We start from the raw sequence: 24294 nt of genomic DNA on the forward strand, positions 1-24294 counted from the left end.
GGGGAGGGAGGTCGTCCAACCACGTGGTGTTCGCCCATCCCCCCCTTCCCCGCCCGCCTGCGACCACCCAAAACGCTCGAAGCGGGGTTAAGGAAGGGACTGACTGTCTCCCTGCCGGGCCGCCCCCCCGCCTCCAGGGCCCCCCCCTAGCACCGGATCCCCGAGCATGGGCAGCGCCCGAGGGCCCCCCCCACCCACCCAACGTGCTCCACGCTGGCGCTTTTGCGTTTTTCTCCCTTTTTTGTCCTTCGCGGAGCCCGTCGCGGGAGGGGTGGGGGGGTCAGCCCCGCCCCTCAGAGGCCACTGGGTCCCCCCCGCCCTCCGCGCGCTTGGGCGGGAAACGCCTCGGCGCGTTGCCCCCCCCCACCCCTGCCGGTCCCGGCCTCTCACCGTGATATTGGCGAAGGTCTTGCCGGGGGCGGCGGCCCAGACGGCAGGGGTGTCGCGATAGCCGACGATTGCGGCATCCTGGCAGGTGCCGTCCGCCAACAGCGTCTCCACGTAGGGCGCCCACCCGCTCATGGCGGCGGCGGGCGGGCGGGCGGGCGGGGCGCGAGGGCGTGGCCTGCCGCGGGGGCGGGGTTTCGCCGGGGAAGGGGCGGGGTTTTCGCTCAGCGCCTGCGCAGTCCGGTCAAGGCGCGGCGGCGGCGAAGGACCGGCGGCGGCGCCGCGCGGCGGTTTTCATAGGGGACGACAGGGGGCGGAGCAGGGGGCGGGGGCTGGAGGGGCGAGGCTTTGGGGCGGGAACGCCCCTGGCCCCGAGCGCGCGGAGGGTGCGCTGCGATTAGGGGGGGACAGGGGAGAGGGCTTCTTAGTGCGACCCTCCCTCATTATCGCGACATCTTCCGCCCCTTGAGAATCCCCCGCGTTGTTCCAGCCCACACCGTTAGCGCGATCCCTGCGCTCCCGTTCACTGTGAACCCTTCCCTAACTGTACCCACTCCCCTCTAAATCCAAAGCCTTCGTATTCTAGATCCCGCGATTGTCACGATGCATCGTCCCCCCTTATTCAGACACCTCCTCAGTATCCCGACACTCGCTTCCGTAATTGGGTCCCTCCCTGTATTACCTCGACAACCCCCCCCGCCTTTATTGTGCCCCCTCTTCCCCGTCATTCCGACTCCCCCCGTTATCGCGACACTCCCACGGTTATCGTGACCCCCTAGACTGATACCAAATCCCTTGTTACTGCGAATCCTCCCCCTGTATTGTGAATCCCGGTCACTGTGATACACACACGCCCTTATCTCGACAGCTCTCCCCGCGCTGGCCCCCACGGGCAGCCCCGAACGGGGGTCGCTGGCGGGGGCTGATAGTTCCATGGGTGTCTAGGGGCGCAGACCCCCGCCCCTCCCCCCGTGGGTCGCGGTTTGACTCAGACCCGGGCGGGACTTTCCGGGGGGGGGGGGAGGGGCGGCGGTTTCACTTCCTGCCCCGGAGTGGGGGAGGGGCTCGGCGGTTGAGGACGGGGAAGGGGGGAACCGAGACGTTCGGGATCATCTGCCCCCGAGGGGGTCCCAGGGTGCCACAACCCCCAAAACTGGGTTGGGGGGGGGTCGACGGCTCGTGAGGGTGACCGTTCCCCCCAACTCCCCATAAAAGGCCTGGTCCCGCCTCCCCCCCCCCCCCCCCCCGGCGAGAACTTCCCCGGGAAGTGGTCAAAGCCACCCTCCCTCCCCCACGCTGTGGGGCCCATGGGGCTGAATCTCCCCCTCCCCCAACCCTGCTACTCTTTAGGTTCTGAACTCCTCCCCCCGCGAAGGACATTCTGCACCCCCAAAATCCTGTCGGCCCCAATTCGCCCCCTCCCCTTTTGGCTGGTGCTGTTCCCCCCAAGGCCTTCAGGCGGCGCTCCATCTCCCCCCCGTTGGGGGTCGTATTATCGTGACCTTGGAGGAGAGGTAAAAATAATCCCAAACCGTGGGGGACACCTAGGGACCATCGTCATGCGCCACCAGCCCCGGGCACTTGAGGCCCCCATCCCGTTCCCCACAGCGGGGGCTGGATTTGACCACAGTACCTCCATGGGGGAGGGGCAAAGGAAAAGGGTTAAATAATTCCGGGGAACGCCTAAGGGGCAGGGGCAGGGTCCCTGGCAGAGGCAGCACTGGGTGAGAAGGGCCCAGACCCACCCTGGGGCCCTTTGAGTGTCCTGGGTACTGGGGAGCAGGTTCTGGGCTCACTCAGGGTCCCCCATGGGATGGGCACTTGGACGTGGATGTTTCCACCACAGGAGCTGGGGGGTTGTCTGTGGAGTCCAGGGTAAGGCTTGGACCCCCATTATCTTGGCCTTGTCCATCCCAGATCACAGCCCAAGAGATCCTAGATTCCCATGGGAATCCCACAGTGGGGGTGGATTTATGGCCAAGGGTATGGAGGGGCGGGGGGGGGATGCTGTGGTGGAAGCGGGGTGGGTCATGGGTCGTCATGGTGGTGTGTAGGGACTTGGAGGAGGCTCAGGGTTGTGGTGAAACACATCAGGAGTGTTGGGGACATGGAGGGTTCTAGGGCAGGCGGTGACGGTCCCCAGAACAGGGTAGGGTTTCGGGATCACTTCATGAATTTGCGGTAATTGGAGAAAAGTCATACAGCAGTGGGGGAGGGCTAGGAAAGGGCAGGAGGCGGAGTTGGGGCACCCAGACACCGGGGTCCATCTGCCCTCGGCAGGAAGGCAGTTTGGACAGGTCGGTCTTGGGGCCGAGGTGCCCAGGTCCCCTGGGCAAAGGGTCAGCATTGACTGTGTACATGTACAGGGTCCTTGGAGTGATTTGGGGCCTGGACAGCCTAGGCCTGTCTCCACTGGGATGGGGGTTCAGGGAGGGTTTGGGGATTCAGGGCTCAACTCCTTGGATGTGCTTCCAGTGCTGGAGCTTCTGAAAGCAGCCATTGGGAAGGCCAGGTACCTGGACAGGTGGTCATCAGGATGGATGTGGCAGCCTCAGAGATCTGCCACGAGGGCAAATACGACCTGGACTTTAAATTACCCCCGGATCCCAAGCGCCTGATCACCAAGGGCAGGTCTACCAGAGCTTCATCAAGGACTACCCCAGTGAGCACCGGGAAGAAACTGGGAAGGACTGTGATGGAACTGGGAGGCACTGGGAGGTACTGGGAAGCAGGAGAATGACACTGAGGACTAAGAGCACTGCAAGGCATCAGGATGAACTGAGCCAGACTCAGAGTAACTGGGAGGCACAGGGAAAGCAGCTGGGAACTCTGATAGCTCATCCAAGGCTGTGCCAGGGCCGCAGGATGGTCACTGTCCCTCTCCCACCCACCCCAGGTGATGGGGCGGTATCGGTGAACTCAAGTACACACAGGTGGCTGTTCCCCCACAGTAGTGTCAGTTGAGGACACCTCTGACCAGGATGACTGTGAGTAATTCCTGACACAAGCAGACGTGCAGGTCGTGGATGATGACCTGACACTGACCAACTGTCCCAAAGTGCATCGCACAGGCGGCCGAGGCTGCGGGCGCACAACTGCCTCCCACTCAAGGTGAACCACATCACGTCCAGCAGCGAGTGCATCCAGGTGTGAGTCCTCCATATCCTTGGGCAGCTCCCCATGCAAATCCCCAGCACTGAGCCCACGCAGGTGTGATCCTCATGTAACCCCCTTGTTCCGGAGTCCATCCGGGTCTGAGTGCACGTGCAGATCCCCCACTGCTGAGGCCATCAGGTGTGACTTCACACACAAACTCTTGTGCAAATCCCAGCCACTGAATCCAACCAGACTGAATTGGCAGACCCTCCTGCAAATCTCTGTGAAAGCCCCCAAGTCACCCCAGCTGCCCCCCAAAAGAGACACGGGGACCAGGCAAGAAGAGGAGGCACTTTATCACCCCCTCCATGTGTCCCCATCACCCTCCCCCCAGCGTTAAATACCCCTGGGGGGCAGACCCCCACCACCACCCTCCCATCACATACAGGGGCCCCCGGGGCCCCCCCCGGCCCCACCCTCATCCTCCGCCTGCCGCAGCCGCTTCTTGGCCCGGATCTCGTTCATGGCCTCTTCGATGGAGCGCGTGTCCCGCTTGTTGGCCACTGGCACTGGGGGGAGGCACAGGAGAGATCCAGGTGGCTGTGACCCCCCCCCTCACAGATTCCCCCAGCACCCCACAGAGAGCCCAGGTATTCGGGTGCCCAAAACCTCCCTGGGAAGGGACCCAGGTATGCAGGACACCCCAAGGCTCCTGGAGCCCCAAGGACCTGTGCAGGACCCTCTGCTCACCGCAGCCGTACGCCTTGTTGGCCTCCATGGTGCGGGCAGCGGCTTTGGCAGCGTCAGAGCCGATCAGGTGCCGGTATTTGTCCTTGTAGTCGTTGGGGGGGCCCGGGGGGGCCGGGCCGCGCTCTAGCTCTGCCTCCTCCTGCTGTGCCGCCAGCTCCTGCGGGTGAGGAGTCGGCAACAAACCCTGCCCACACTGCCACACCCATTCAGGCCACACCCACCAAGCCCACACCACCCATATATGCCCCGTCCCCACCATGCATGTATGCCACACCCATCTGGCCACGCCCTAATGAGCCATACCCATATCTCAATTAAATCCCACCCCACACCCGCTAAGCCCCACCTACCCGGAGGCGACGCCGCTCTTCAGCTCGGGCCGGATCCCACTCCTCCCCCCGCCGATATGCCTCCAGCTCCTCGTCTGACGGTGCAAACTCCTGGGGACACCGGCGTCACTGTGTGTCCCCTCACCTCCCCAAGTCCCCCCCAAAATGTCTCCTGCCATCCCCCACCTTTTTGAACACCATTACGTAGCGACTGTCCTCATCATCTCCAAAGGAGAAAGATGTCAGGCCGGCCACCTCTGCCACGTCATGCCTGGGGGAACATGGAACTGCTGGCACTGGGGCTCCCCAGTGGGGTCCCTCCCCATGAGGGTCCCCAGCTGCCCCAGGGGTGCTGCGACCCTGGGTTGTTCCTGTCCAACCCCGATGTCTCCAGTGTCCAACCCCAGCACATGCAGTATTGCCCCACATCGTACCCCCAGCATCCTCCCAAGTGTCCTCCCATTCCCTCAGTGTCCCCACTGTTCTCCCAAGCGCTCTCACTACCATCAGTGTCCCCACTGCCCTCCCAGTGCCCTGCAGAGCAGCCAGTACTCCCCCAGTGCCTTCCCAGTTTGCCCAGGGACCCACTCACAGGATGCTCCTCTCAATCTTGTTCATGGGCTGGAATCGGCGCCGGGGCTCCCCGGTGGCCTGGATGAACTGGGATACTTCTTGCTCCATCTAGAGACACATGGACAGGAATCTGTGGGGGCCCGTGGGGAGGGTCCCAAATGCCCAGCGATGCCTGTCCCCTCACTCACCCTCTTTCTAAACTCGACCTTCTGGCGCTTCTCTTGCTCCTGCAGGTTCTTCATGCGAGCAGCTTGTTCTGGAGTGGACGGCCAGGGTCAGGTTGGCGGTGACCCCCAAAACCCCTGGGGGCCCGAGGGGGCGGGGCCAGCACCATCCCGGGGGAGTCGCTCAATGGGGCGGGGGCGTGGCCTAGGATGGGCGTGGCGCGTCATCTAACGCGCGGCAAGGGGTAAAAGGGGAGGGGCGTGGCCCGTCATTCTGCGGAGCGAGCGTGTGCCCAGGGCACGGCGGGCGGAGCCAGCAGCCCGTGGTGGGCGCGGCCTCGCGTGAGGGCGGACGCCGGGTGTGTGATGGGGGAGGCTGAGGGCGAAGGGCCGGGACGCGCCGCTCCCCGCCGCTGCCCACTCCCCGGTGACTCCACGCCCTCCCCGGCCCTGCTGACCCCGCGCCCGGCGCCGCGTCTCGCCGTCGGCTGCAGCGGGCGGCCGCTCCATGGAGCTCAGGATGGAACCCAGCAGATCCAGCTCCGCCATCTTGCGACGGGGCGATCCGAGCCGCCGCGCGAGGGCCACGTCCCGGGCGTCGTGCGTCATCGCGTCGCGGACGTAGGAGGGCCCCGCCCCTGGAGAGGAGGGGAATGGGCACGGCCTGGCCAGCAGGGGGCGTGGTCTGTCCGTCAAAGGGCGACTCCTCCAAGCTCCGCCGGGGCCTGCCCGTCCCGGACCGCGGCCCCAGCGATGTCCCCTCCCTCCCTGCCCATGTCCCCCGCAGTGTCCCTTCCCACACACAAACACACACACACGCGTCAGGGCTTCTATTCCCGCTTCCTCGTTTTTTAATGGAAGTTTGTACAAAGTGCCCGCACGGGGCGGAGGGGAGTGGGGCATGCGGGGCGTGGTACAGGGGCGAGTGGGGAGAGGCCGCGGGGTAGCTCTTCCCCCTTCTTCCCCTCCCCACGGGCCCTCCGGGGACACCCAGACACACAAAAATGCCTCGGGGGGACAGGAAGAGGAGCTCCCCCGCCACGCCTGGGCTGTCCTGTGAGGGGGTAGTGAGACCCCCCAAATGCCGGGTCCCCCGTGGTGGAGAAAGTGGAGCCCCCGCCGTGCCTGCATCCCCAGTGGGGGGGGGGGGTGTCACGAGGCCAGGCCCCGCGTCTGTAAACTGTCCACCTCCTTGTTCTGCTTCAGCTCCTCCATCCTGAGCGAGGGAACATGAATTGAGGTGGGAGAGAGGGGCGTCAGTCTCCGTTGAGACTCTGCCCCCATGTCACTTGCCCCCAACCCCCCTAGGATGACCTGTCTCCACCCACCCCCGGGTGATACCTCCCAGTCTCAACCCACATCGCTGTGTTGCCCCACGCTGTCCACATTTCACCTGACAATGTTCCTCATTTCCCATCACTGTGTCCAACCCAGTCCTCCACCACATCCCCTCCCTGTGCCCCTGCAGTGTCCCCATACCGGTGATGGCAGCGCCGCAGGAACCTCATAATTTTCCGGGCTGCCTGGTCCTGCGTGAGGGTGAGGAAGGTGCTCCTGGAGGGAATGGAGGGGAGGATGAGGACCTCTCTGTTCCCAGGCCCCCATGTCCCATCATGTCCCCCCGTGTCCCCCAGTGCCCCTGGTCACACCGGTGCTGGCGGAGGCTGCGGAAGCGCTGCTGGATGAGCACGGCTGCACGCCGGCGCCGCTGGAATCGCTTCTGCTCTGCGTAGCTCCGGAACTTGCTCTGGATCAGGATGGCGGCCTGCGTCATCCGCTGGAACAGGGCAAACTGAGGAGAAAGGGGGACGCAAGTGTCACAGCACCCTCAAACAGGGACCCCAATGTCACCCCAGCATCCCAGCTCCCATGTTGCCTGGTCGAACAGGGCAAACTGGGTGGACAGACAGGATACAGAGGGAGGCACCGTAAATCGACCCCAATATCCTCAAGCAAGAATCCCCATGTCCACACGTCCTGGACCCCAGGCATCCAGAGCCCTCAAAACAGCCCTGAAAATCTCCCCAGCACTCCCCAGGGGGACCCTGTTACCTTCAGAGCGATCCAGGTCAGCTTGTGGGGCAGAGAGAGAGGGTTACGGGGGGTCTGGGGTGCCCAGGGGATGCTCACGAGGGGTCCTTGGGGAGTTTTCAGGCTCCCCGCACCCCGGTACCTGTTTGTACTTGCGGTAGCAACGCTGGATGACGGCGGCAGCCAGCTCCTGCTGCTCCTTCAGCCTGCGGCCCTGGGGACAGTGAGGGGGGTTGGGGGGTCAGCAGGGCTGGGGATGCCCCAGAGGGTCCCCGGGGGGTTTTGGGGTGCCAGCAACAGGGGGTACACACCCGGTACTTGCGGAAAGCGCCCTGGACAAGGCGCGCGGCCTCGTAGAGCTCGTGCTGCTCCTGGTCACTGAGGGTCAGCAGGGCCACGGCCCCCCCCTCGCCCCGTGCCCCCCCTGATGCATTCAGGAACTCAGCCCAGCCCGCGGCCGAAGGGGGGGGCGGCCGCTCGGGGACCCCCGGGGATGCTCGTGAGGCCACTTCCGCTCTGGGGAACATACAGGACACAGGAGGGTGAGGGGGCGAGTGTCGGCACGCCACAAGAGGATGGGAGACACCCAGGAAGGAATTTGGATCATCATGGGATGTCCCTGAGAGAACACTGCGGTGTCCCAGGAGCCAGGGGATCCCCAAAGAGGGACATTGGGTTTTTGCAGGATGTGGGAGACCCCCACCACGGAGACCTTGGAGTATCACGGGATGTAAAGGACCCTCCCAACAGGATACCCGATGTCCCAGGCCACGGGATCCCCAAGAGCATCCCGGGTACTGCTGGACGTGGGTGATGCTCCCTGGGATCTGAGGGTGCCCCTAGACATCCCCCAACCCCAGAGTACCTGTGGGGAGGCGCGGGGGGACGGTCAACGCTCTCCAAGTACGTGGCCAGCCAGGCCATGGCAGCACCAAGCCCCGCTGACCCGGCTGGCCCCGGTGTCCCCGTCGTCCCCAGGGTCCCCCCTGCCGCTCCCAGTACCCCCGGCGGCCCTCCCGGTGCCTCCTGCTTGATGCGTTCAGGGGTTGCCTCGATGATCTGTCGAGCCAGTGTCACCACCTCGGCCTGGGGACAGGGCACATTGGGACTCTCCTGCCCTAAGGATGTCCCCAGCCCTGGCTGCTCCCCGCCTTTACCTGCAGGGTGTCGGAGGGCAGGGCCAGGGCATCCTCAGGGGGACTGGGGGGCACTGCCACCCCCCAGCTCTCATCCTCGGAGGGACCAGGGGGGCCAGGGGGCAGCGGCACGGAGCCAGGACCCTCTGAGAGCCCCGACGGGGACGACAGGCTGCTGGCTGTGCTCAGCCCTGGGGACAGGGGGGACACGGTAGAGGGGTTTAGTCCTGGAGAGACACATCCCGAGGGGAAGGGGGGACATGCAGGGCACGAGGACAGGAGATACCATGGGGACATACCGGGGACACAAAGAAGCCGAGGAGGACAGAGAACATGCACAGAGAACTTGGGACACCTGGGTACACAAAGACGCTGGGGAAGGATAGGGGACAAGGGGGGACACAGCAGGGAAAGGCTGGAGGGGACCAGTGATGCCCTGGGGCCACATGAAAGGGGACAGGGGAACAGGCAGGGAATATGGTGACAGTGACAGCGGTCAGAAGTGCTAAGGGGGCAGTGACAGTGGCCACACCAAGGTGGTGGTGACCAGGACAGTGACAACAGGACACGGTGACAGAGGACAGAGGGGCTACAAGGCGCCAAGCAGGGCCATACCTGTGTCGGGACTGGCAGAAAGCGGGGAGGGGATGCGCAGGCCAGGCAGGTGACAGCGCGGGGACACCGGTGACACCTGCAGCTCCTCGAGGCGGGTGACCAGGGCCAGATGGCCGCGGGCACGTGCCAGGGCCAGCGGCAGCCGCCCCAGGGTGTCGGGGACGGCCAGCGCCCGCCGGTCCCAGCGGCACAGCCGCTCCGCCGCCTCCCGGTGCCCCAAGGCACACGCCCACATCTGTGGACACAGAGGCACCTGTCAACAGGGTGTCCCCAAGGCGTCCCATGACTCCAGATTCCACCCCTGGTACCCCTCCATCCCTTCCTTGTGGTCATGCCCTTGATGCTGCTGCCTTCCCAGCCCCGCCACCATGTCCCCACTGTCACCACCACGACCGCAGCACCCTCGATGTCCCCAGTGTCCCCTTACCAGGGGGGTGCAGGAGAAATGGTCCACGTTGAGGGGGTCGATCTCCTGCTCCAGGTCCAGGCTGTCAACTGCCAGCGCCCTGCAGGGACAGGAAGAGACACAGACAGGTGTCACATCCCCCGGGGACACAGCCTGAAGAGGGTCACTTCGACTTAGGCACATTTCTTGGGGGAATGGCCATCACTATCCCTGCCTCATTCCAGTCCATGTCCCCAAACAGCCCCAGCCCCCAGGGGTCCCCCAGGGATCCCCCAGGTGTCCCCACTCACCGCCACCGCCGAAGAGCCTCCACCAGGCTGGCATAGCCCTGGGCGGCCGCCAGGTGCAGCAGCGTCATGCCACGGAACGTCACCCCATGCGCCAGCATCGATGTCCCCGATGTCCCCAGCGACGTCCCTGGCCAGCCCGGCCGTGCCATCATGGCCTCGCAGATGGCCACCACCCGTGCCTCAAAGGATGACCCTGGCCCCTGGCCACAGGGAGCACGTCAGGGAACGCCAGGGCACGTGGAGAGGGTGGCACAGGGGTGGGAGGGAGCACTTTGGACTCCTAGGAGGTGGCAAGTGATAGTGGAGGGGGATAGTGACCAGGGAGCTTCAGGCCATTGGGGGACATGGCGAGATAGCGGGGACATGAGGGGACACAAGGGAACCTCAGAGAACGTCAGGACGCCCTCATGAACATGAAGGTACACAGGGGACCCCGGGGAACACCAACCGATTCCAGCAGGTAAGGGGACTCCAGGCACCACCAGAGCACATTAGGGGACATTGGGGACATCAGAAGACACCAGGACGTGAGGGGACGCAGGGATCTTCAGGAGCCATGCAGTGACTCACGTGTTGCGAGGCTCACCTGCTCGGGTGGGTTCTCAGAGGGGGCTCCCCGCGGGGGCAGAAGGGGTGCGGGGGGGGGCAGGGCCCCCAGACGTGTCTCCAGCTGCTCCAGGCGCTCCAGGATGGACAGACGGAACTGGGCCTCTGAAAAAGGGGGAACCCGGAGGCTCAGGGGGGCAACCTGACAGCCAGAGCATCCCCCAAACACCCTGACCCAAAAACACCAGAATGGGACCTCAAAAGGAACCCAGGCATCTGGGTGCCACCCCACAAGGCCATGAGCTGCCTTTGGGGGCTCTCGTCCCGTTCCAGGGGTGCCTCCCGGGGGGCCCTCACTCACCATCCAGCGCCAGCCAGTCCAGCTGTGCCCCGGGGGGGCCCCGCGCTGCCCCCCGTGCCCGGTACTCAAACGGGGCCGCGGCCGAGAGCAGCCGGGGGGGACAGGCCACGCGCAGGGCGGCCACTCCGGCCTCGTGGGCTGCGGGGGGACACGAAGGGGGTCAGCACTGCGGCAAGGGGCGGGCACAAGCGGGGACCCCCACCTCGGGGACACTCACGGGGACAGTAGCAGCGCAGGACACCCGGCTGGACCAGCGCGGCCGGAACCGAGGTGCGGTCGAAGAGACAGGAGTAGGCACCGGGGTCCCCCCATGGGCCTGTGATCAGCACCTTCACCCCACCCTGGGGGGGACACGGGAGGGGTCACTAGGGACCCCCGGGGATGGAAGGGGAGGGGGTGAGGGGGAGCACACCCCCCCCAAAGTGCTCACCTCAGGGTACGACCACTCTGGGGAGAAATCGGTGATGGTCACAGGGGGGTCAGTGGGGGGGCTCGTGGGAGAAGAGGGCAGGTGGGGAGTGAGGGGGGGCTCGCACGGGCTCGGTGGGACCCCCGTGTCCCCCACCAGCAGCTCAGGGAAGGGGAGCGGGAAAGGGGGCTGGGGCAGGGGGGCGGCATTGAGTTCACAGAGGGGGTCCTGGGGAACTGCGCCCTGTTTTCCCTCCTCTTCCTCCTCCTCCAGTTTTGAGGGCACGGCCGGGGGCGGGGGGGGTGCACCGGGGGGCGCTTCGGCCTCGCAGCCGTAGGTCTGCCCGCGGCGGGGGCTGTTGAGGAAGCAGTCAGGGTCGAAGGCAGCCGGGGGGGGCGGCGCAGTGGGACAGGTCCCCTCAGGGGTCACCAGGTGCTGGCTGGGGGTCAGGCCCAGCGGCTGCTCGGGCCCCCCCGGCGCTGCCCCCCCACCCAAACTGGCCACCACCAAGAGCGGGAGCCCCGCCGCAGGGGGAAACGGGGGGGCTCGGGGCCCCTCGGGGGCCGCCGTGCCCCCCCCCAGGCCTGGGGAAGGCTGGGTGGTGTCGGGGGAGGAGGGGGCGGGTTTGGGGGGGTCCCCCGGGGCGCCCCCCCCGCCCCCCCGCTCCACTTTTGGGGAGATGATGCGGTGTTTGGTGCTGCCGCACTTGTGGCGAGGAGTGCCTGTGGGGGGGCAAGGGGGAGCGTTAGCAGGGGACAGGGAGGGTTTGGGGTGAGATTTCAGGGCTGCAGGGGGAAGGTGTCCTGAGGGGATGGTCCCACAGAGGCTCAGGGTGCTTGAGAGGAATTTGTTCCAAGAGTGACCAGAGGCATTTGGGGTTGTCCCGAGGGTTTGGGGTGGTTCTATGTGGGTCCAAAGGACAGGGCAGGGTCCCAGGGGCCATTCTGGGGTCCCAAGGGGTTCTGGGGGCTCCCAAGTGGGATCAGGGCATCACAGTGGGTTTGGGGGGGATCCCAGGGGGATGGGAGTCGCAGTGGGGTCTGCAGTGATTTGGGGGTCCCACTGAGCTGGAGGAGCCCCAGGAAGTTGCGGTGGGTTCCCCAGGGATTTGGGAGGTTCCAGGAGGTCTGTCTCACCCAGCCCCCTGGCGCAGAGGCAGGTGTGGGTGCGGGGGGGCGGCCGGGCCTGGTGCCGCTCCAGGACGTGCTGCACCAGCTGCTCCAGGGACAGCCCCGGGGGTGCTCCCCCATTCCCACAGCTCCACTTCACCCCGTGGACTGCAGGAGAGGGGAGAAAAATCCCTCAGACAGGGGATTGTGCAGTGCACTCTCCATCCATGCCCCCAAAAAGCCACACACGCCCCCCTGCCCCACGTCATCCTGCACGAAAGCAAGGGCAAAATTCCTCAAGAAGGGGGTTTGGGATGTCCTCCCCAACCCTCACGCTGCCCCAGTCCTACTCCATCCCACAGGGAAAGGTAGGCAAAATAGCCCAAGGAAGGGCTCTGGGGGCATCCTCCCCAGCCCCACTTTATCCTATAGATTTTGAGAAATGAGACAACAAATCTATCAGAAAAGGTCATTTAGGGTGTCGCTCCTGCCCTCCCAAAACGCCAAGCCCCCGCTCCCAGTCCCACAAGCTCGCTTCTCCCCACGAAGCATGGGTCAAACCCCTCTGGAAAAGGCCCTGGGGCAGCCCCCACTCACACATGGGGCGCAGCTGGGCCACCAGCTCTTCCTGGGACCACTTGAGCCACTCGCGGGGGTCAGCGGTGGCGGCGCAGATCGGGGGGGCCCCGGCGCACAGAGGGGGGCTACAGAGCGGGGGGGCGCAGGGGCAGCCGCACTCCTCCATGGCCGGCACGTTCAGGTAGTGAACCAGGACGATGTCGGGGTTCTGGTGGGCACAGAGGGGTTCTGGGGAGGGTCTGGGGGCCCGGGTGGGTTGAGGGGGTCCCGGTGCCCCCCGTTACCTGCAGCAGCCAGTAGCAGCGGCGGTGGAAGGTGGGGACGATGGAGGAGTGGACGTAGCAGCCATAGAGGCACTGCGGAGACAGCATGGATTGGGGGGACCCTGCTGCCTTGATGAGAACCCCAAAGCAGCCTTTGTGGGGGTACCCACATCTCGTGGGGGCCTCATATCCAAGTATGGGGGAGCTCAGGCTTTCAGCTGCCTGGCTGGAGGGGCCTGACACCCCCGAAGTGCCCCCTTAGGGATCCCCACCACCCACAAATCACCGCCTGGTGGTCCTGACGCCCCTGAACCACCAACTAGGGAGCTCCAGCACCCCCAGACAAACAGCTGGGGATCCTGGACCACCTAAACTACCCCCTGGGTGTCCCCAGCACACCAGAACTGTCCCCTGAGGACACCCAACACCCCTCAAGCCCCTCCCTGTGCATTCCCAGCCACCCTCTCACAGCTCCCCACACCTGAACCAGAAGCAGTTTTATGGAAAGAGGTGCTTTTTGCGGGGCATCAGATGCTTTTTTTTGGGGAAGGGGGGGGCTCTGTTTTGGGGCTCCCTGCCTCCTACCTCCACCCCCTGCACCTTCAGCTTCATGTGGTCCTCGCGTGTTGTCTTCCCATCCTTGCGTTTTTTCCAGCAATATCCGTCCTTGCGGTACTTGACCTTCTTCCGGTTGTACAGGATCACCGACCCATTCTGTGGCCTGGACACGGGGTCAGGGGGCTCCCCAGGAGCCTCCAGGGCACCCCGCAACCCCCCAGGGCACTCCCCTGTTCCCCCTGACCTGGTTTTTGGGGAGCACGAGAGCCACTCGTCATGTTTCTCAAAGGTGATGAGGTACGAGGCGATTTCCTGGGGGGACAAGCGGCCCATTTGTGTCACCTGTCCCCCCCGTCCCCCACCCACAGCATCACTCCCTTGTCCCAGCCTCGCTGACACACCGTCCCACCGCCTTGACGTCCCCTGTCCTGCCACATTCCTACCCCTGTCCCCCACGTTCCCACCACCCCCAGCCAACGCCCCCCTCCCGTGCCCCTTTAGCGCCCCCCTTCCCTGTGTCCCCACATGCCCTCCCACGTCTCCGAGTGGCTCCTGAAGATTCCACGTCCCTTCCACGCCCCATTCCTGTGTCCCCACATCCCCTCCTGCGAGCACCCCATGTCCCCTGGTGCCCCTCCCCACCTCGTTGGTGTTCCAGCGCAGCTGCTCCTTGGGGAGGACCGGACACTTGGGCAAACATTCCACCAGCTTCCGGGGCAGGAAAACCTTCAGGTGGCTCCTCTCTGCCAGGGGGAGGGCTCGATGTCCCCACCGTGCATCCTCCCCGTCCCCCACACCCGCTGTGTGTCCCCCTCCCCTTACCAGAGACCTCGGGGGGGTCCTTGCTGCTCATCTCGGAGCACGCGCGGGGCCCTCAGGGCTCCCCTCGGGGGGCACGGGAAGGGCTGGAACCTGCAGGGACCCCCCCAAAAACGGCTGATGGGGTGGAGGAATGACGGGACGACATGGGTGGGGACAAGGGACCAGGGACCCCGTCACCATCCTCAGCACTCTCCTCTACTACGCCCAGTATCTCTGCCCTGCATCCCCCCGCGCCCGCCCCATCGCACATCCCTCACCTATAACCCCACACATCCCTCGCCACTGCACTCCACAGCCCTGACCTGTCCCCCCATCTCTGCCCCACTGCACCCCACATCTCTGCTCTATATCCCCCCCCCACACCCCGCCCACTGCACCCCACATCTCTGCCCTATATGCCCCCACCCCGCCCCACCGCAGCCCCACACGCCCCCCCCAATGGCACCCCCCCATCCCCGCACCACACCCCCCCGGCCCCGCCCTCGGCCCCGCCCCGGCCCCCTCCGCCCCACCTGGCGCCTCAGGGCCGCCGCCGCCGCCGCCGCCCCCGCCCCCGCCGCCCGCCGCCATCTTCCCGCCCGCCGGGGGCCAGCGCCGACAGCGCCGCCGGCGCGTGACGTAGGCGCGCAAGGGGGCGGGGCGCGCCGCCGGGGGTGGGCGTGGCCGGGGCGCGTGGGGGCAATCGGGGTCGTGTGGGCGGGGAGATACCGAGTAATAAACTTTAATAATCGAGTCGTGCAAGTCCGTCGTTATCCGTCGCTTTTTGGATTACGTGGACGAATTCACACACGTTCACTCCTATCGACACAATAATCTCTACAATTAGAACTATCGGTTATACTCTCAGACTACATAAACACTAAATGATAACGTTTTCTATTGTACGAAACATACCGTCGGTATCGAAAATAAACTTTCTTGAGGCGGTTGTGGGGTCATTTTGAGGATTTGTAGGTCTGCTGCCATTTTTTGGGCCCTACCTGGAGTAGAGGCTGAGGGTTCTCTGTGTCGTGGGGGTGTCCTAAGGGTGAGGGGAAATGGAGGAAAAAGTATGGAAAAAAATTAGGGAAAGGGGGGTACGAGGAAAAAAAAAGTACAAGCAGAAAAATGGGGGAAAGGGTGAGGGAAGAGCAGAGCAAATCATTAAAAAAAGCAAGGCGACAAACAAAAAATTTTGAGGAGAATAAAGGGAAACGCCTGAGGAGAAAAATGGGGAAAAGCGTGATGAGAAAAGGAGCAGAATGAAGAGAAAGTGTAAGGAACAAAACATGTGAGTGAAAGAAGAGACAAAAGGGAGAAAAGTGAGAAAGAAAATGGAGAAGCTGAGGGAAAATGAAGTGAAAATCATACCCAAAAGCATGTAGGAAAACTTGAAGGAAAAGAAAAAGGAGAAAGCTATGAGAAAATAGAGAAAATTATGTCACAAAAAGAAGATGAAAACGTGAGGAAAAAATGGGGAAAACCCTGAAGGAAAGAGGAGAGGGAAACGTGAGGGGAAAATTGGGAAAATCCTGAGGGGGAAAAAGGCGGGAAAAGCCGCCCTGTCTGTGGGGCTCCTCTGCACGGCGTTGCCTCTTTAAGAGGGGGCGGGGCGTCGGTCCCCGCCCCTCGCGCCGCGCCCCAGGCCCCGCCCCCTCGCCGGCCCAGCCCCGCCGGGCCCGGGCGCGGCCGCAGCCCCGGAGCCGCCGCGGAGCCCCGGGCGGGGACAGCGCCAGCGGCGGCCCGGGAACCCCCGGGCCGAGGGGATGCGGCACCGCGGGGCCGGTGAGCGGCAGCGGCGGCGGCGCGGCTTCGGGAGGTCTCAGGGCGCAAGTTCGGGGGGGGTCTTGGGGGATCCCGGGGCAGGTTTAGGGGCTATAGGGGGTCTTGGGGGATCCGAGGGTTCCCCAGGAAAGTGAGTTTAGCGGACTGCCGAGGACCGAGGGGTAAATTTATAGGGGCTGTAGGGCGGTTTGGGGGTGTCTTGGGGGTGCGGGTTTAGGGGGTGTCATGGGGCTTCGGGGGGGCTCGGGCCCCTAAAAGGCAATTTTAGGGATCCTATAAGGGGGTTTAGGGGGTTACAGGGCTGTAAGAATTTGGTTTAGGGGGAACACAGGGCTATAGGAGCAGGTTTAGGGGAACTATTAGGGAAGTTGAGGAATGTCAGGGTTCCTGAGCAGGTAGGGATCAGGTGCAGGTGTCCCACTGGGGGTTTGAGGGACCTGAGGGATAGGGAGAGAGTGAGTGTGTGGGGTGGACATGGGTGTGGAGCCAGGCTGAGAAAAGCTATTGCGGTGTTTGGGGGTGTCTCGGGGTGTAGAGGCAGATTTAGCAGTGGTCTAGGGAGCTGATGCTGGCACTGGGTCTCTCGGGGTCGCGGGGTCACAGCCTTTGTTTTACACGGTGGAGGGGCTCAGGCCCGGAGATGGGACCCCTGCATTTTGGGGGTCTCAGGGGCAGTCGTGGGTGGGGGGGTAGGGGTGTCACGTGCTGTTTATGCTGCCCTGGAATCACCTGGGAACAGGGGGGAGATCCAGGGGGACCTCTGACCCCCCTCTTCCTCTGTCCCTACCCCAAATCTCACCCTTTGCCCGCACCCCTGACCTCTGACCCTGCCAAGGTGCCGCCTCTGCTTTGGGGGTGCTGGGGAGGGTCGGGCTGGGGGCTCTTTCATCACCGCCTCACCCAGCACCGCCCCGGGTTTATTTTTAGGGCTCTCCTTGGGCGGGATTGAGGGTGGGACACGGATCCAGCCCCCCCCTTCCCTCCCTGCGACCCTGGCTGGGGCATTGCTGGGGGCGGGCATGAGCGGGGGTCCCCTGCGCCTGGCGGAGGGGTCCCGGGGGGTGACGTTCCCCTGTGTGGTGGCAGCAGGGTGACGCTGTCGCGGGCATGGCGGGCGCCTCGGTGAAGGTGGCGGTCAGAGTCCGGCCCTTCAGCGCGCGGGAGAGCAGCCGCCAGGCCAAGTGCGTTATCCAGATGCAAGGAAACACCACCTGTGAGTGGGGGTCTCGTGGGAGGAGGGTCTCGAGAGGGAACAACCCAGGGGTGGGGGATTGCCCAGGGGGGGACCCCCCCCGGCCCCGTCCCCGTCCTTGTCCCGTGCTGGCCTCAGGCCCGGAGCACCAGCTGCCGCCGGGCTAAAAATAGCAACAGAGAGGTTTTTGAGGGGGGGTGAGGGTGCTGTGGGGGTTGGGGGTGACGTGGGGGGGTCACCCCAATTCCACCGTCACCTCCCCACCGCAGGTATCACCAACCCCAAGCTCCCCAAAGATGCCACCAAACACTTCACCTTCGACTACTCGTACTGGTCCCACACCTCGGTGAGTGCTGGGGTGGGTGTGGGGGGACCCACGGGGGGCTCCGGGCGGTCCTTCACTCACTCCCCTGCAGGAGGAGGACCCCAACTTCGCCTCGCAGCGCCGGGTGTACCAGGATATCGGGGAGGAGATGCTGGCACACGCCTTCGAGGGCTACAATGTCTGCATCCTGGCCTACGGCCAGACCGGCGCCGGCAAGTCCTACACCATGATGGGGCGGCAGGAGCCGGGGCAGCGCGGGATTATCCCGCAGGTCCGGAGCCTGGGGGCGGGTCCCGAGGGGCTTGGGAAGGGCTGGAGCCCCCCACAGCCCCCGGCTCAACGCTGCTCGCCTGCAGCTCTGCGAGGATCTGTTCGCCCGCGTTGCTCGGGAGGGGTCACCTGAACTTTCTTTTTCCGTGGAGGTGAGAGGAATTTGGGAGTTTGGGAAGCGTCTCCTGGGCTCTCCTTCTCTGTGGAGGTGGGGGGGCTTTGGGGGTTCAGGGCATGACCCCCAGCTTGCAGATTCCACCCCCCGCCCCAGGCAATTTGGGTGTTCAGCTCTCGCAGACTCACCCCACAGCTCTCACAACAGTTTGGGGGTTCATTTGGCACCCATCCAAACATTTGGGGGGCTTAGAGGTTCCCCCAGCCCAGCAGGTTGGGAGTTTCCCCCGTCACCATTTTGGGGATTCCCCCCGAAACGTCCCCACCAATCCCGGGGTGTGCCCCCAAAGTGGGGCTTTCGCTTGCTCGCAGTTCGGGTCTTTTCCTCCCCACTGTTTTGTGGTTTCACCCCCCAACCTCCACGCGTTTTGGGGCCCTCCTGACCGTGTCGGGGCCCCCAGGTGAGCTACCTGGAGATCTACTGCGAGCGGGTGCGGGACCTGCTGAACCCCAAGAGCCGGGGGGGGCTGCGGGTGCGGGAGCACCCCCTGCTCGGACCCTACGTGCAGGACCTGTCGCGTCTCGCCGTCGCCTCCTTCGCCGACATCGCCGACCTCATGGACAGCGGCAACAAGGCCAGGTGTGGGCACAGGGGGCCGCAGGGGCGCCCCCGACCCCCAAGCGCCCCCAGGCACCGAGGGTCCTCCCAAACTCCCTCGCAGGACAGTGGCAGCCACGAACATGAACGAAACGAGCAGCCGCTCGCACGCCGTGTTCACCATCGTGTTCAGCCAGCGCCGCCGGGACCCGCTCAGCGACCTCACCACGGAGAAGGTCAGGGGAGCCCCAGAGTCACCCCCTAAATCCATCCCCACCTCAGTTTTGGATCACCTCAGAATCCCCCTGAAATCACCCCTCTGCATTCTCCTGAGTCCCACCCCAAAATCCACCATCGTCTTCAGCCAGCGCCACTGCGACCTGCTGAGCGACCTCACTGCAGGGAGGGGCAGGGTGCCCCAAAATCCCTGGGGCTTCCCCAAATTCCCACCAAAACCTCCTCCAAATCCCTCCAAGCCCCTCCCAAACATGCCCAAATTTTCTCCCGGTCCCTCTCATTCTCTCCACTCCCTCAGACCACCCCCCAATTCTACAACACCCCCCCCAAATCCCCTCACACCCCCATTTCCCCCCGGAATTCCCTCCTAGATCCCCCCAACCCCCCCTGCCCCCCCAGGTGAGCCGCATCAGCCTGGTGGACTTGGCAGGCAGCGAACGCGCCGACGCCTCAGGGGCCAAGGGGATCCGCCTCAAGGTGAGCAGTGACCCCCTGCACCCCACAAAAAGAGGGGCTGACTCCCCCCAGAGCCCTTCCGGACCTTGCTCCCCCTCCCCAGGAAGGCGCCAACATCAACAAGTCCCTGACCACTCTGGGCAAGGTCATCTCTGCCCTGGCCGAGGCGGTGAGTCTGGGGGTCACCCCCTACCTGCACCCACCCTCGGGGGTCCCCTCCTTTTCTGGGGAGCCCTCACGACCGCGCTCTTCCCCTGCCCAACAGACCAGCAAGAAGAAGAAGCCGGATTTCATCCCGTACCGGGACTCGGTGCTGACGTGGCTGCTGAAGGAGAACCTGGGTGGGTTTGGGAGGAGCAAGGGGAGCACAAGGGGATTTTTTGGGGTTCCCAGCCCCCCTAACCACGTCCCCACAGGTGGGAACTCGCGCACAGCCATGATCGCGGCGCTGAGCCCGGCCGACAGCAACTACGAGGAGACACTGAGCACCCTGCGGTGAGGGAGGGGGCTCTGGGGGTCCTTGATGGGTTTTGGGGTGCACGGAGAGGGGGTCCCAGCCCTGATGCTGCCCCTTTTCTCCCCCTGACCCCCAGCTACGCCGACCGCACGAAGCAGATCCGGTGCCACGCCGTGATCAACGAGGACCCGAACGCGCGGCTGATCCGGGAGCTGCGGGAGGAGGTGACGCGGCTGCGGGAGCTGCTCAGTGCCCAGGGTGAGGGGCTGGGGGGCGGCTGGGGGGCTCTGATGGGGAGTTTGTGGGGCTGCGAGGGGGCGTAGGGGTTTGGAGGGAGCTGCTCGGTGCCCAGGGTGAGGGGCTGCGCAGGACTTGAGGTTGTGAAGATGGAGTTAAAGGCGTTTGTGGGGTCTGGGGGTCAGATCTGAAGGATTTTGTAGGGGGGGTGGATTTGGGGTGTGGGTTGCAGAGGGGTTTTGGGGAGAGAAGAGTTTTGGGGGCAGAGCTAAGGTGGGGTTTGTGGGCACAAGGGGTTCAGGGGACAGTGTGGGGGACACAGCTGTGGTGCTGGGGGGACAGTGAGGGTTTGATATGGGGGTGCAGGAGGGAACACCCCCCCCACCGAGCCCCCAACTCCCCCCAGGTCTCGCTGACACCACCCTCTCTGCCCCCTCTGCTGCGACGTCCCCTGCCCTCAATGGGGGTCCGGGGCTGGAGCCACCCCTGGGCCCCACCGAGGCCATGGAGCGACTGCAGGTGACCCTAAAACACCTTCCAGCCCCTCCCCTGATCCACAGGGACCCGGGGGGTGTGTGGCACCCTCCCCCAAACTGTGGGGGACCCCCCACAATCGTTGCTGCTCCCAGGAGACGGAGAAGATCATCGCGGAGCTCAATGAGACCTGGGAGGAGAAGCTGCGACGGACGGAAGCCCTGAGGCTGGAGCGGTGAGGGGAGCTCTGAACCCCAAAACGTTCCCATAGCCCCTCAAACCCCACCCCAACATTTCCAAAACTCTCCCGGGCCTCCTCCAAAACCCTCTGGCCCACGGCCCACCCTCTCAGCTCCCCCCCCAAATTCCCTGTCCCCCCCAGGGAAGCGCTGCTGGCCGAGATGGGGGTGGCTCTGCGGGAGGACGGCGGCACCGTCGGCGTCTTCTCCCCTAAAAAGGCAAGTCAGAGGGGGCTGGGGGACCCACGATCAGGGACCCCACCCACCCACCCTGACTCCGCTTTTATTGTTGCGCCCCTCTCCTCCAAAAGACCCCGCACTTGGTGAACCTCAACGAGGACCCCCTGATGTCCGAGTGCCTGCTGTACCACATCAAGGACGGCGTGACCAGGTGAGTGGGGGGCTGTGGGGCCCCCGAACCCCCTCAGGGCCCCCTCAGGTCCCTTGGGGTCCCCCCCAATTTGCCCTGTGCCCCCCTCCTCCAGGGTGGGCCAGGTGGACGTGGACATCAAGCTGTCAGGGCCGTTCATCCGGGAGCAGCACTGCCTCTTCCGCAGCCGCCCCGACCCCTCGGGGGAAGGTACGGAATTCCGGTGGGGGGGGCACCAGATTTTGGGGTGCCCCCGCCTTGCCCGACCCCCTCCCGGCACACCTTAATTCCTCTTTCTCCTCCCCCCTCCCCAAATGCTGCCACTGGAGCAGGTCAGCACGGCCCCCCCCAGGTACCGCTCCCCCGTGCCGGTGGGAGAGGGAGGGTCCTGGGGCTGGGGGGGGTTTGGGGCAGTGCGGGACGGGATTTGGGGTTCCCCTGCCTCGGTTTAGCAAGGAGGTGACTCGGCCTCCCCTTGCTGTCCCCTCCTGAAGTTGTGGTGACCCTGGAGCCATGTGAGGGGGCTGAGACCTACGTCAACGGGAAGCAGGTGACGGAGCCGGTGGTGCTCAAGTCGGGTAGGGACCCCCAAAGCCCTCCCAGATCTCTGTGTGTCTCCCCAAAATCCCCCCCAGATCCCTGCAGCTCTTCCTTGAACCCTCCCAAAAATCTCAGCGTGCCCCCCCGAATTCCCCTCAACCTCCCGCAAATCCTGTCGCCCCCAAATTTTCTCTCAAACCCATTATGACGCTCTCAAACCCCCATTTCCCACCTAAATCCCCCCAAAACTCCCTGTGACCCTGCTCGAACCTCCCCTAAATCCCCCTGTGACCCCTCCAACCACCCCCAAACCAGGCCACCGCCTAATTTTGGGGAAGAACCACGTGTTCCGCTTCACGCACCCGGAGCAAGCGCGGCGGGAGCGGGAACGGGGGGCGTCCCCTGGGCCCCCCCTGGACTGGAACCTGGCGCAGCGGGAGCTGCTGGAGCAGCAGGGCATCGACATGCGCCTCCAGAGGTGGGGACACCGCCCGGGGACACTTGGGGTCTGCCCCGGGGGCAGTTTGGGGGCTCACCCTGTGTGTGTCCCCCGCCCCAGGCTCCAGGACCTGGAGAACCAGCCCCAGCTGGAGAAGGAGGTGTCAGAGCAGCCGCAGGTGAGGGCGGCACGGGCATCGGTTGGGAATTTGGGCATCCCTGCGAGGACCCTGGGTTGCTCTGGTGTCCCCTGGGTGTCCGAGAGGCGTGCCAGAGATAGTCCGTGGGCGTCACAGTTGTCCCCTGGGTCCCCCTAGCGTCCCACGAGCGTCCTGGATGCTTCTCGGGGGCTCTTCTGGTATCCCTCGGGGGTGTTTTGGGCGTCCCTCGGGGCCGCGGGGGCTCCACGCCGGGCACGTCCACCTACACGTCGCCCGTGTCCCCCCGCAGCCCCCCGCCGACCCCCCGTGCTACGAGGCCGGCTGGCGCCTGATCTCGTCGCTGCGCCAGGCGCTGCCGGCGCCCGCCGTGCGCTCGGTGCTGCGCCGGGCCGGGCTCCCGCTGCCGGCGCCGGGCAAGCGCCGGGAGCCGCTGCGCGTCTACCAGATCCCGCAGCGCCGGCGGGGCTCCCCGACGCCGTCCTCGCCGCCGCCGTGCCCCTGGGTGACCATGGCCGACCTGAAGGCTCAGGCCGTGCGGGAGCTGAGCCTGGAGGTGGCCCTGCGGGAGCCGCGGCCGGCGCGCAGCGAGCTGGAGGCGCTGAGCCTGGCGCGGCTGCGGGAGCTGTGCCGGCGCCACGGAAAACGCGAGCCCACCGAGCGCGACGGCTGGCGAGCCGTGGCCAGGGACGTGTGGGACGCCGTGGGCGGCGGCGAGGAGGACGAGGGCGGCGGCGAGCGGGTGAGCGAGGTGGAGGGTCTGCGGCTGCACCTGGACAGGCTGGCGGGGATCCTGCGGGAGGTGAAGCGGCAGAACAGCGCCAAGGACGAGCAGATCCGGGCCCTGCGCGACCGCGTGGGGCAGATGGAGCGCGTCATCCCGCTGCCGCCGGTGAGGGCCGTACCCCAGAGCCTGACCCACGGCCCCCGGAAGAGCCCTGGCGTGGGGTCTGCCCACCCCACGGCCTCCCATAGCACCCCTGAGCCGTCCCACCCCCGCAGCGCCCCGCAACCCCCTAACACAGATCCCAGCTGCCCCACGCAAGCGCCCCGATGTCACAAACCACCCCCTTCCCACCCCCCGGACTCCTCTAACTCCCCCTCCTCCCCCCCTCAGGACGATGGTGACGAGGCCGAGCCGCCCCCCCAAGAACCTTCCCAGGACCCTCCCCAGGAGCGGCCCCAGCCCGGCACGGACGGAGGGTCTGCGCCCCCTTCACCCCCCTCGGCGGCGGCGGCGCGGCTGTGCCGGCTGATGGAGCAGGACCCGGCCTTCCGGCGGGGGCGGCTGCGCTGGCTGCGCCAGGAGCAGGCCCGGCTGATGGGGGGCGGCCCGCACACCCCGCAGCCGCCCCGCCGGCCCCCGCGCTTCCACCCGGCCCCCCAGGACTCCAAGCTGCGTTTCCCCTTCAAGAGCAACCCCCAGCACCGCCTGGCTTGGGGGGCCGGCGGGGATTCCACCCAAGCCGAAAACAGCCCCCCCCCGCCGCCCCCTCCCTCGGGGCGTCCCCGCCGGGGGTCCCTGGACGGGGGGTCCCCGGCCCCCGCCGTGGGCACGCCGCCACCCCGTGTCCGCCGCCAGCGCTCGGCTCCCGACCTGAAGGCGCGGGGCCCCATCCCGTAGGGGGTGTGGGATTTTGGGGACGCCCCTCCACCCCCAAAATGGACAATCACGACCTCTCCCCCCCCGCCCCACAATCGGGGGGATCTCCCCGCCGGGGAGGCCCCCAGCTGCTGTCACACTGCCCCCCCCTCCGCGTGTGTGTGTCTGTGGGAGGGGCCCTCGGTCAGGAGGACCCCGCTTCTTACAGGGGAGTCCCTAATTAATGATGGCGATCCCGCTAATTAAAAAGAAGCGCCTCACTTCTGGCCCCCCCGTTCTGGTGCCTCCTCTCTGCTGGCCCCGCCCACTCCAGCCTGGCAGCTCCGGGCCACGCGCCGGTCACGCCTCTTAGGGCGGAGCCGAGTGGAGTCTCGGCCCACTCGCCGAAGCACCGCCCC

General features: G+C 65.5%; 3 protein-coding genes across 4 annotated transcripts; 1 reads left to right on the forward strand and 2 right to left on the reverse strand.

Moving 5' to 3' along the window:
• Nucleotides 1–3196: 3196 nt before the first annotated feature.
• SPAG7 (sperm associated antigen 7) lies at nt 3197–5898 on the reverse strand. Its single transcript, XM_040053796.2, has 7 exons — nt 5758–5898; nt 5324–5391; nt 5155–5243; nt 4749–4833; nt 4584–4673; nt 4234–4390; nt 3197–4052 (listed from the first exon to the last, which is right to left on the reverse strand). Exons 1-7 carry the CDS (start codon nt 5846–5848, stop codon nt 3922–3924), a joined length of 711 nt encoding a protein of 236 aa, XP_039909730.1. The 5' UTR covers nt 5849–5898; the 3' UTR covers nt 3197–3921.
• A 229-nt stretch (nt 5899–6127) lies between these two features.
• CAMTA2 (calmodulin binding transcription activator 2) lies at nt 6128–14992 on the reverse strand. Its single transcript, XM_058424348.1, is given in 23 exon segments — nt 6128–6515; nt 6779–6912; nt 6915–7091; nt 7352–7372; nt 7473–7544; nt 7642–7846; nt 8196–8416; nt 8488–8657; nt 9082–9316; nt 9509–9587; nt 9778–9977; nt 10364–10488; nt 10685–10822; nt 10902–11025; nt 11115–11815; nt 12230–12370; nt 12800–12989; nt 13066–13137; nt 13630–13765; nt 13847–13914; nt 14245–14345; nt 14425–14514; nt 14937–14992. Coding segments are annotated over 22 exon segments (3405 nt in total). The 5' UTR covers nt 14456–14514; nt 14937–14992; the 3' UTR covers nt 6128–6451.
• A 1113-nt stretch (nt 14993–16105) lies between these two features.
• Nucleotides 16106–24156, forward strand: KIF1C (kinesin family member 1C). Of its 2 annotated transcripts, XM_040053802.2 has the most exons (22): nt 16106–16188; nt 17275–17401; nt 17650–17726; nt 17797–17976; nt 18062–18127; nt 18551–18729; nt 18812–18923; nt 19324–19401; nt 19484–19549; nt 19646–19721; nt 19797–19875; nt 19974–20095; nt 20481–20593; nt 20704–20783; nt 20931–21006; nt 21099–21178; nt 21273–21367; nt 21652–21735; nt 22013–22175; nt 22257–22314; nt 22586–23185; nt 23411–24156. In XM_040053802.2, exons 2-22 carry the CDS (start codon nt 17296–17298, stop codon nt 23915–23917), a joined length of 2997 nt encoding a protein of 998 aa, XP_039909736.1. In that variant the 5' UTR covers nt 16106–16188; nt 17275–17295; the 3' UTR covers nt 23918–24156. The 2 variants fall into 2 exon arrangements, with proteins under 2 accessions (XP_039909736.1, XP_039909735.1); XM_040053801.2 differs by lacking the exon at nt 16106–16188 and having other exon boundaries at nt 17203–17401.
• Nucleotides 24157–24294: the final 138 nt, after the last annotated feature.

The sequence above is a fragment of the Hirundo rustica genome, unplaced genomic scaffold (assembly GCF_015227805.2).
Source record: "Hirundo rustica isolate bHirRus1 unplaced genomic scaffold, bHirRus1.pri.v3 scaffold_191_arrow_ctg1, whole genome shotgun sequence".
NCBI classification, from domain to species: Eukaryota; Metazoa; Chordata; class Aves; order Passeriformes; family Hirundinidae; genus Hirundo; species Hirundo rustica.

Excerpts from the sequence above, each read along its gene's own strand:
- SPAG7 (XM_040053796.2), bottom strand. The coding sequence starts at position 5,848 with ATGGCGGAGCTGGATCTGCTGGGTTCCATCCTGAGCTCCATGGAGCGG. Across the intron at positions 5,392-5,757 it reads GACGCGGCGCCGGGCGCGGG|AACAAGCTGCTCGCATGAAG; the intron begins GTCAGCAGGGCC and ends CGTCCACTCCAG. Across the intron at positions 4,674-4,748 it reads ACGTAATGGTGTTCAAAAAG|GAGTTTGCACCGTCAGACGA; the intron begins GTGGGGGATGGC and ends CGGTGTCCCCAG.
- KIF1C (XM_040053802.2), top strand. The coding sequence starts at position 17,296 with ATGGCGGGCGCCTCGGTGAAGGTGGCGGTCAGAGTCCGGCCCTTCAGC. Across the intron at positions 17,977-18,061 it reads AGCGCGGGATTATCCCGCAG|CTCTGCGAGGATCTGTTCGC; the intron begins GTCCGGAGCCTG and ends GCTCGCCTGCAG. Across the intron at positions 19,722-19,796 it reads GCTGCTGAAGGAGAACCTGG|GTGGGAACTCGCGCACAGCC; the intron begins GTGGGTTTGGGA and ends ACGTCCCCACAG.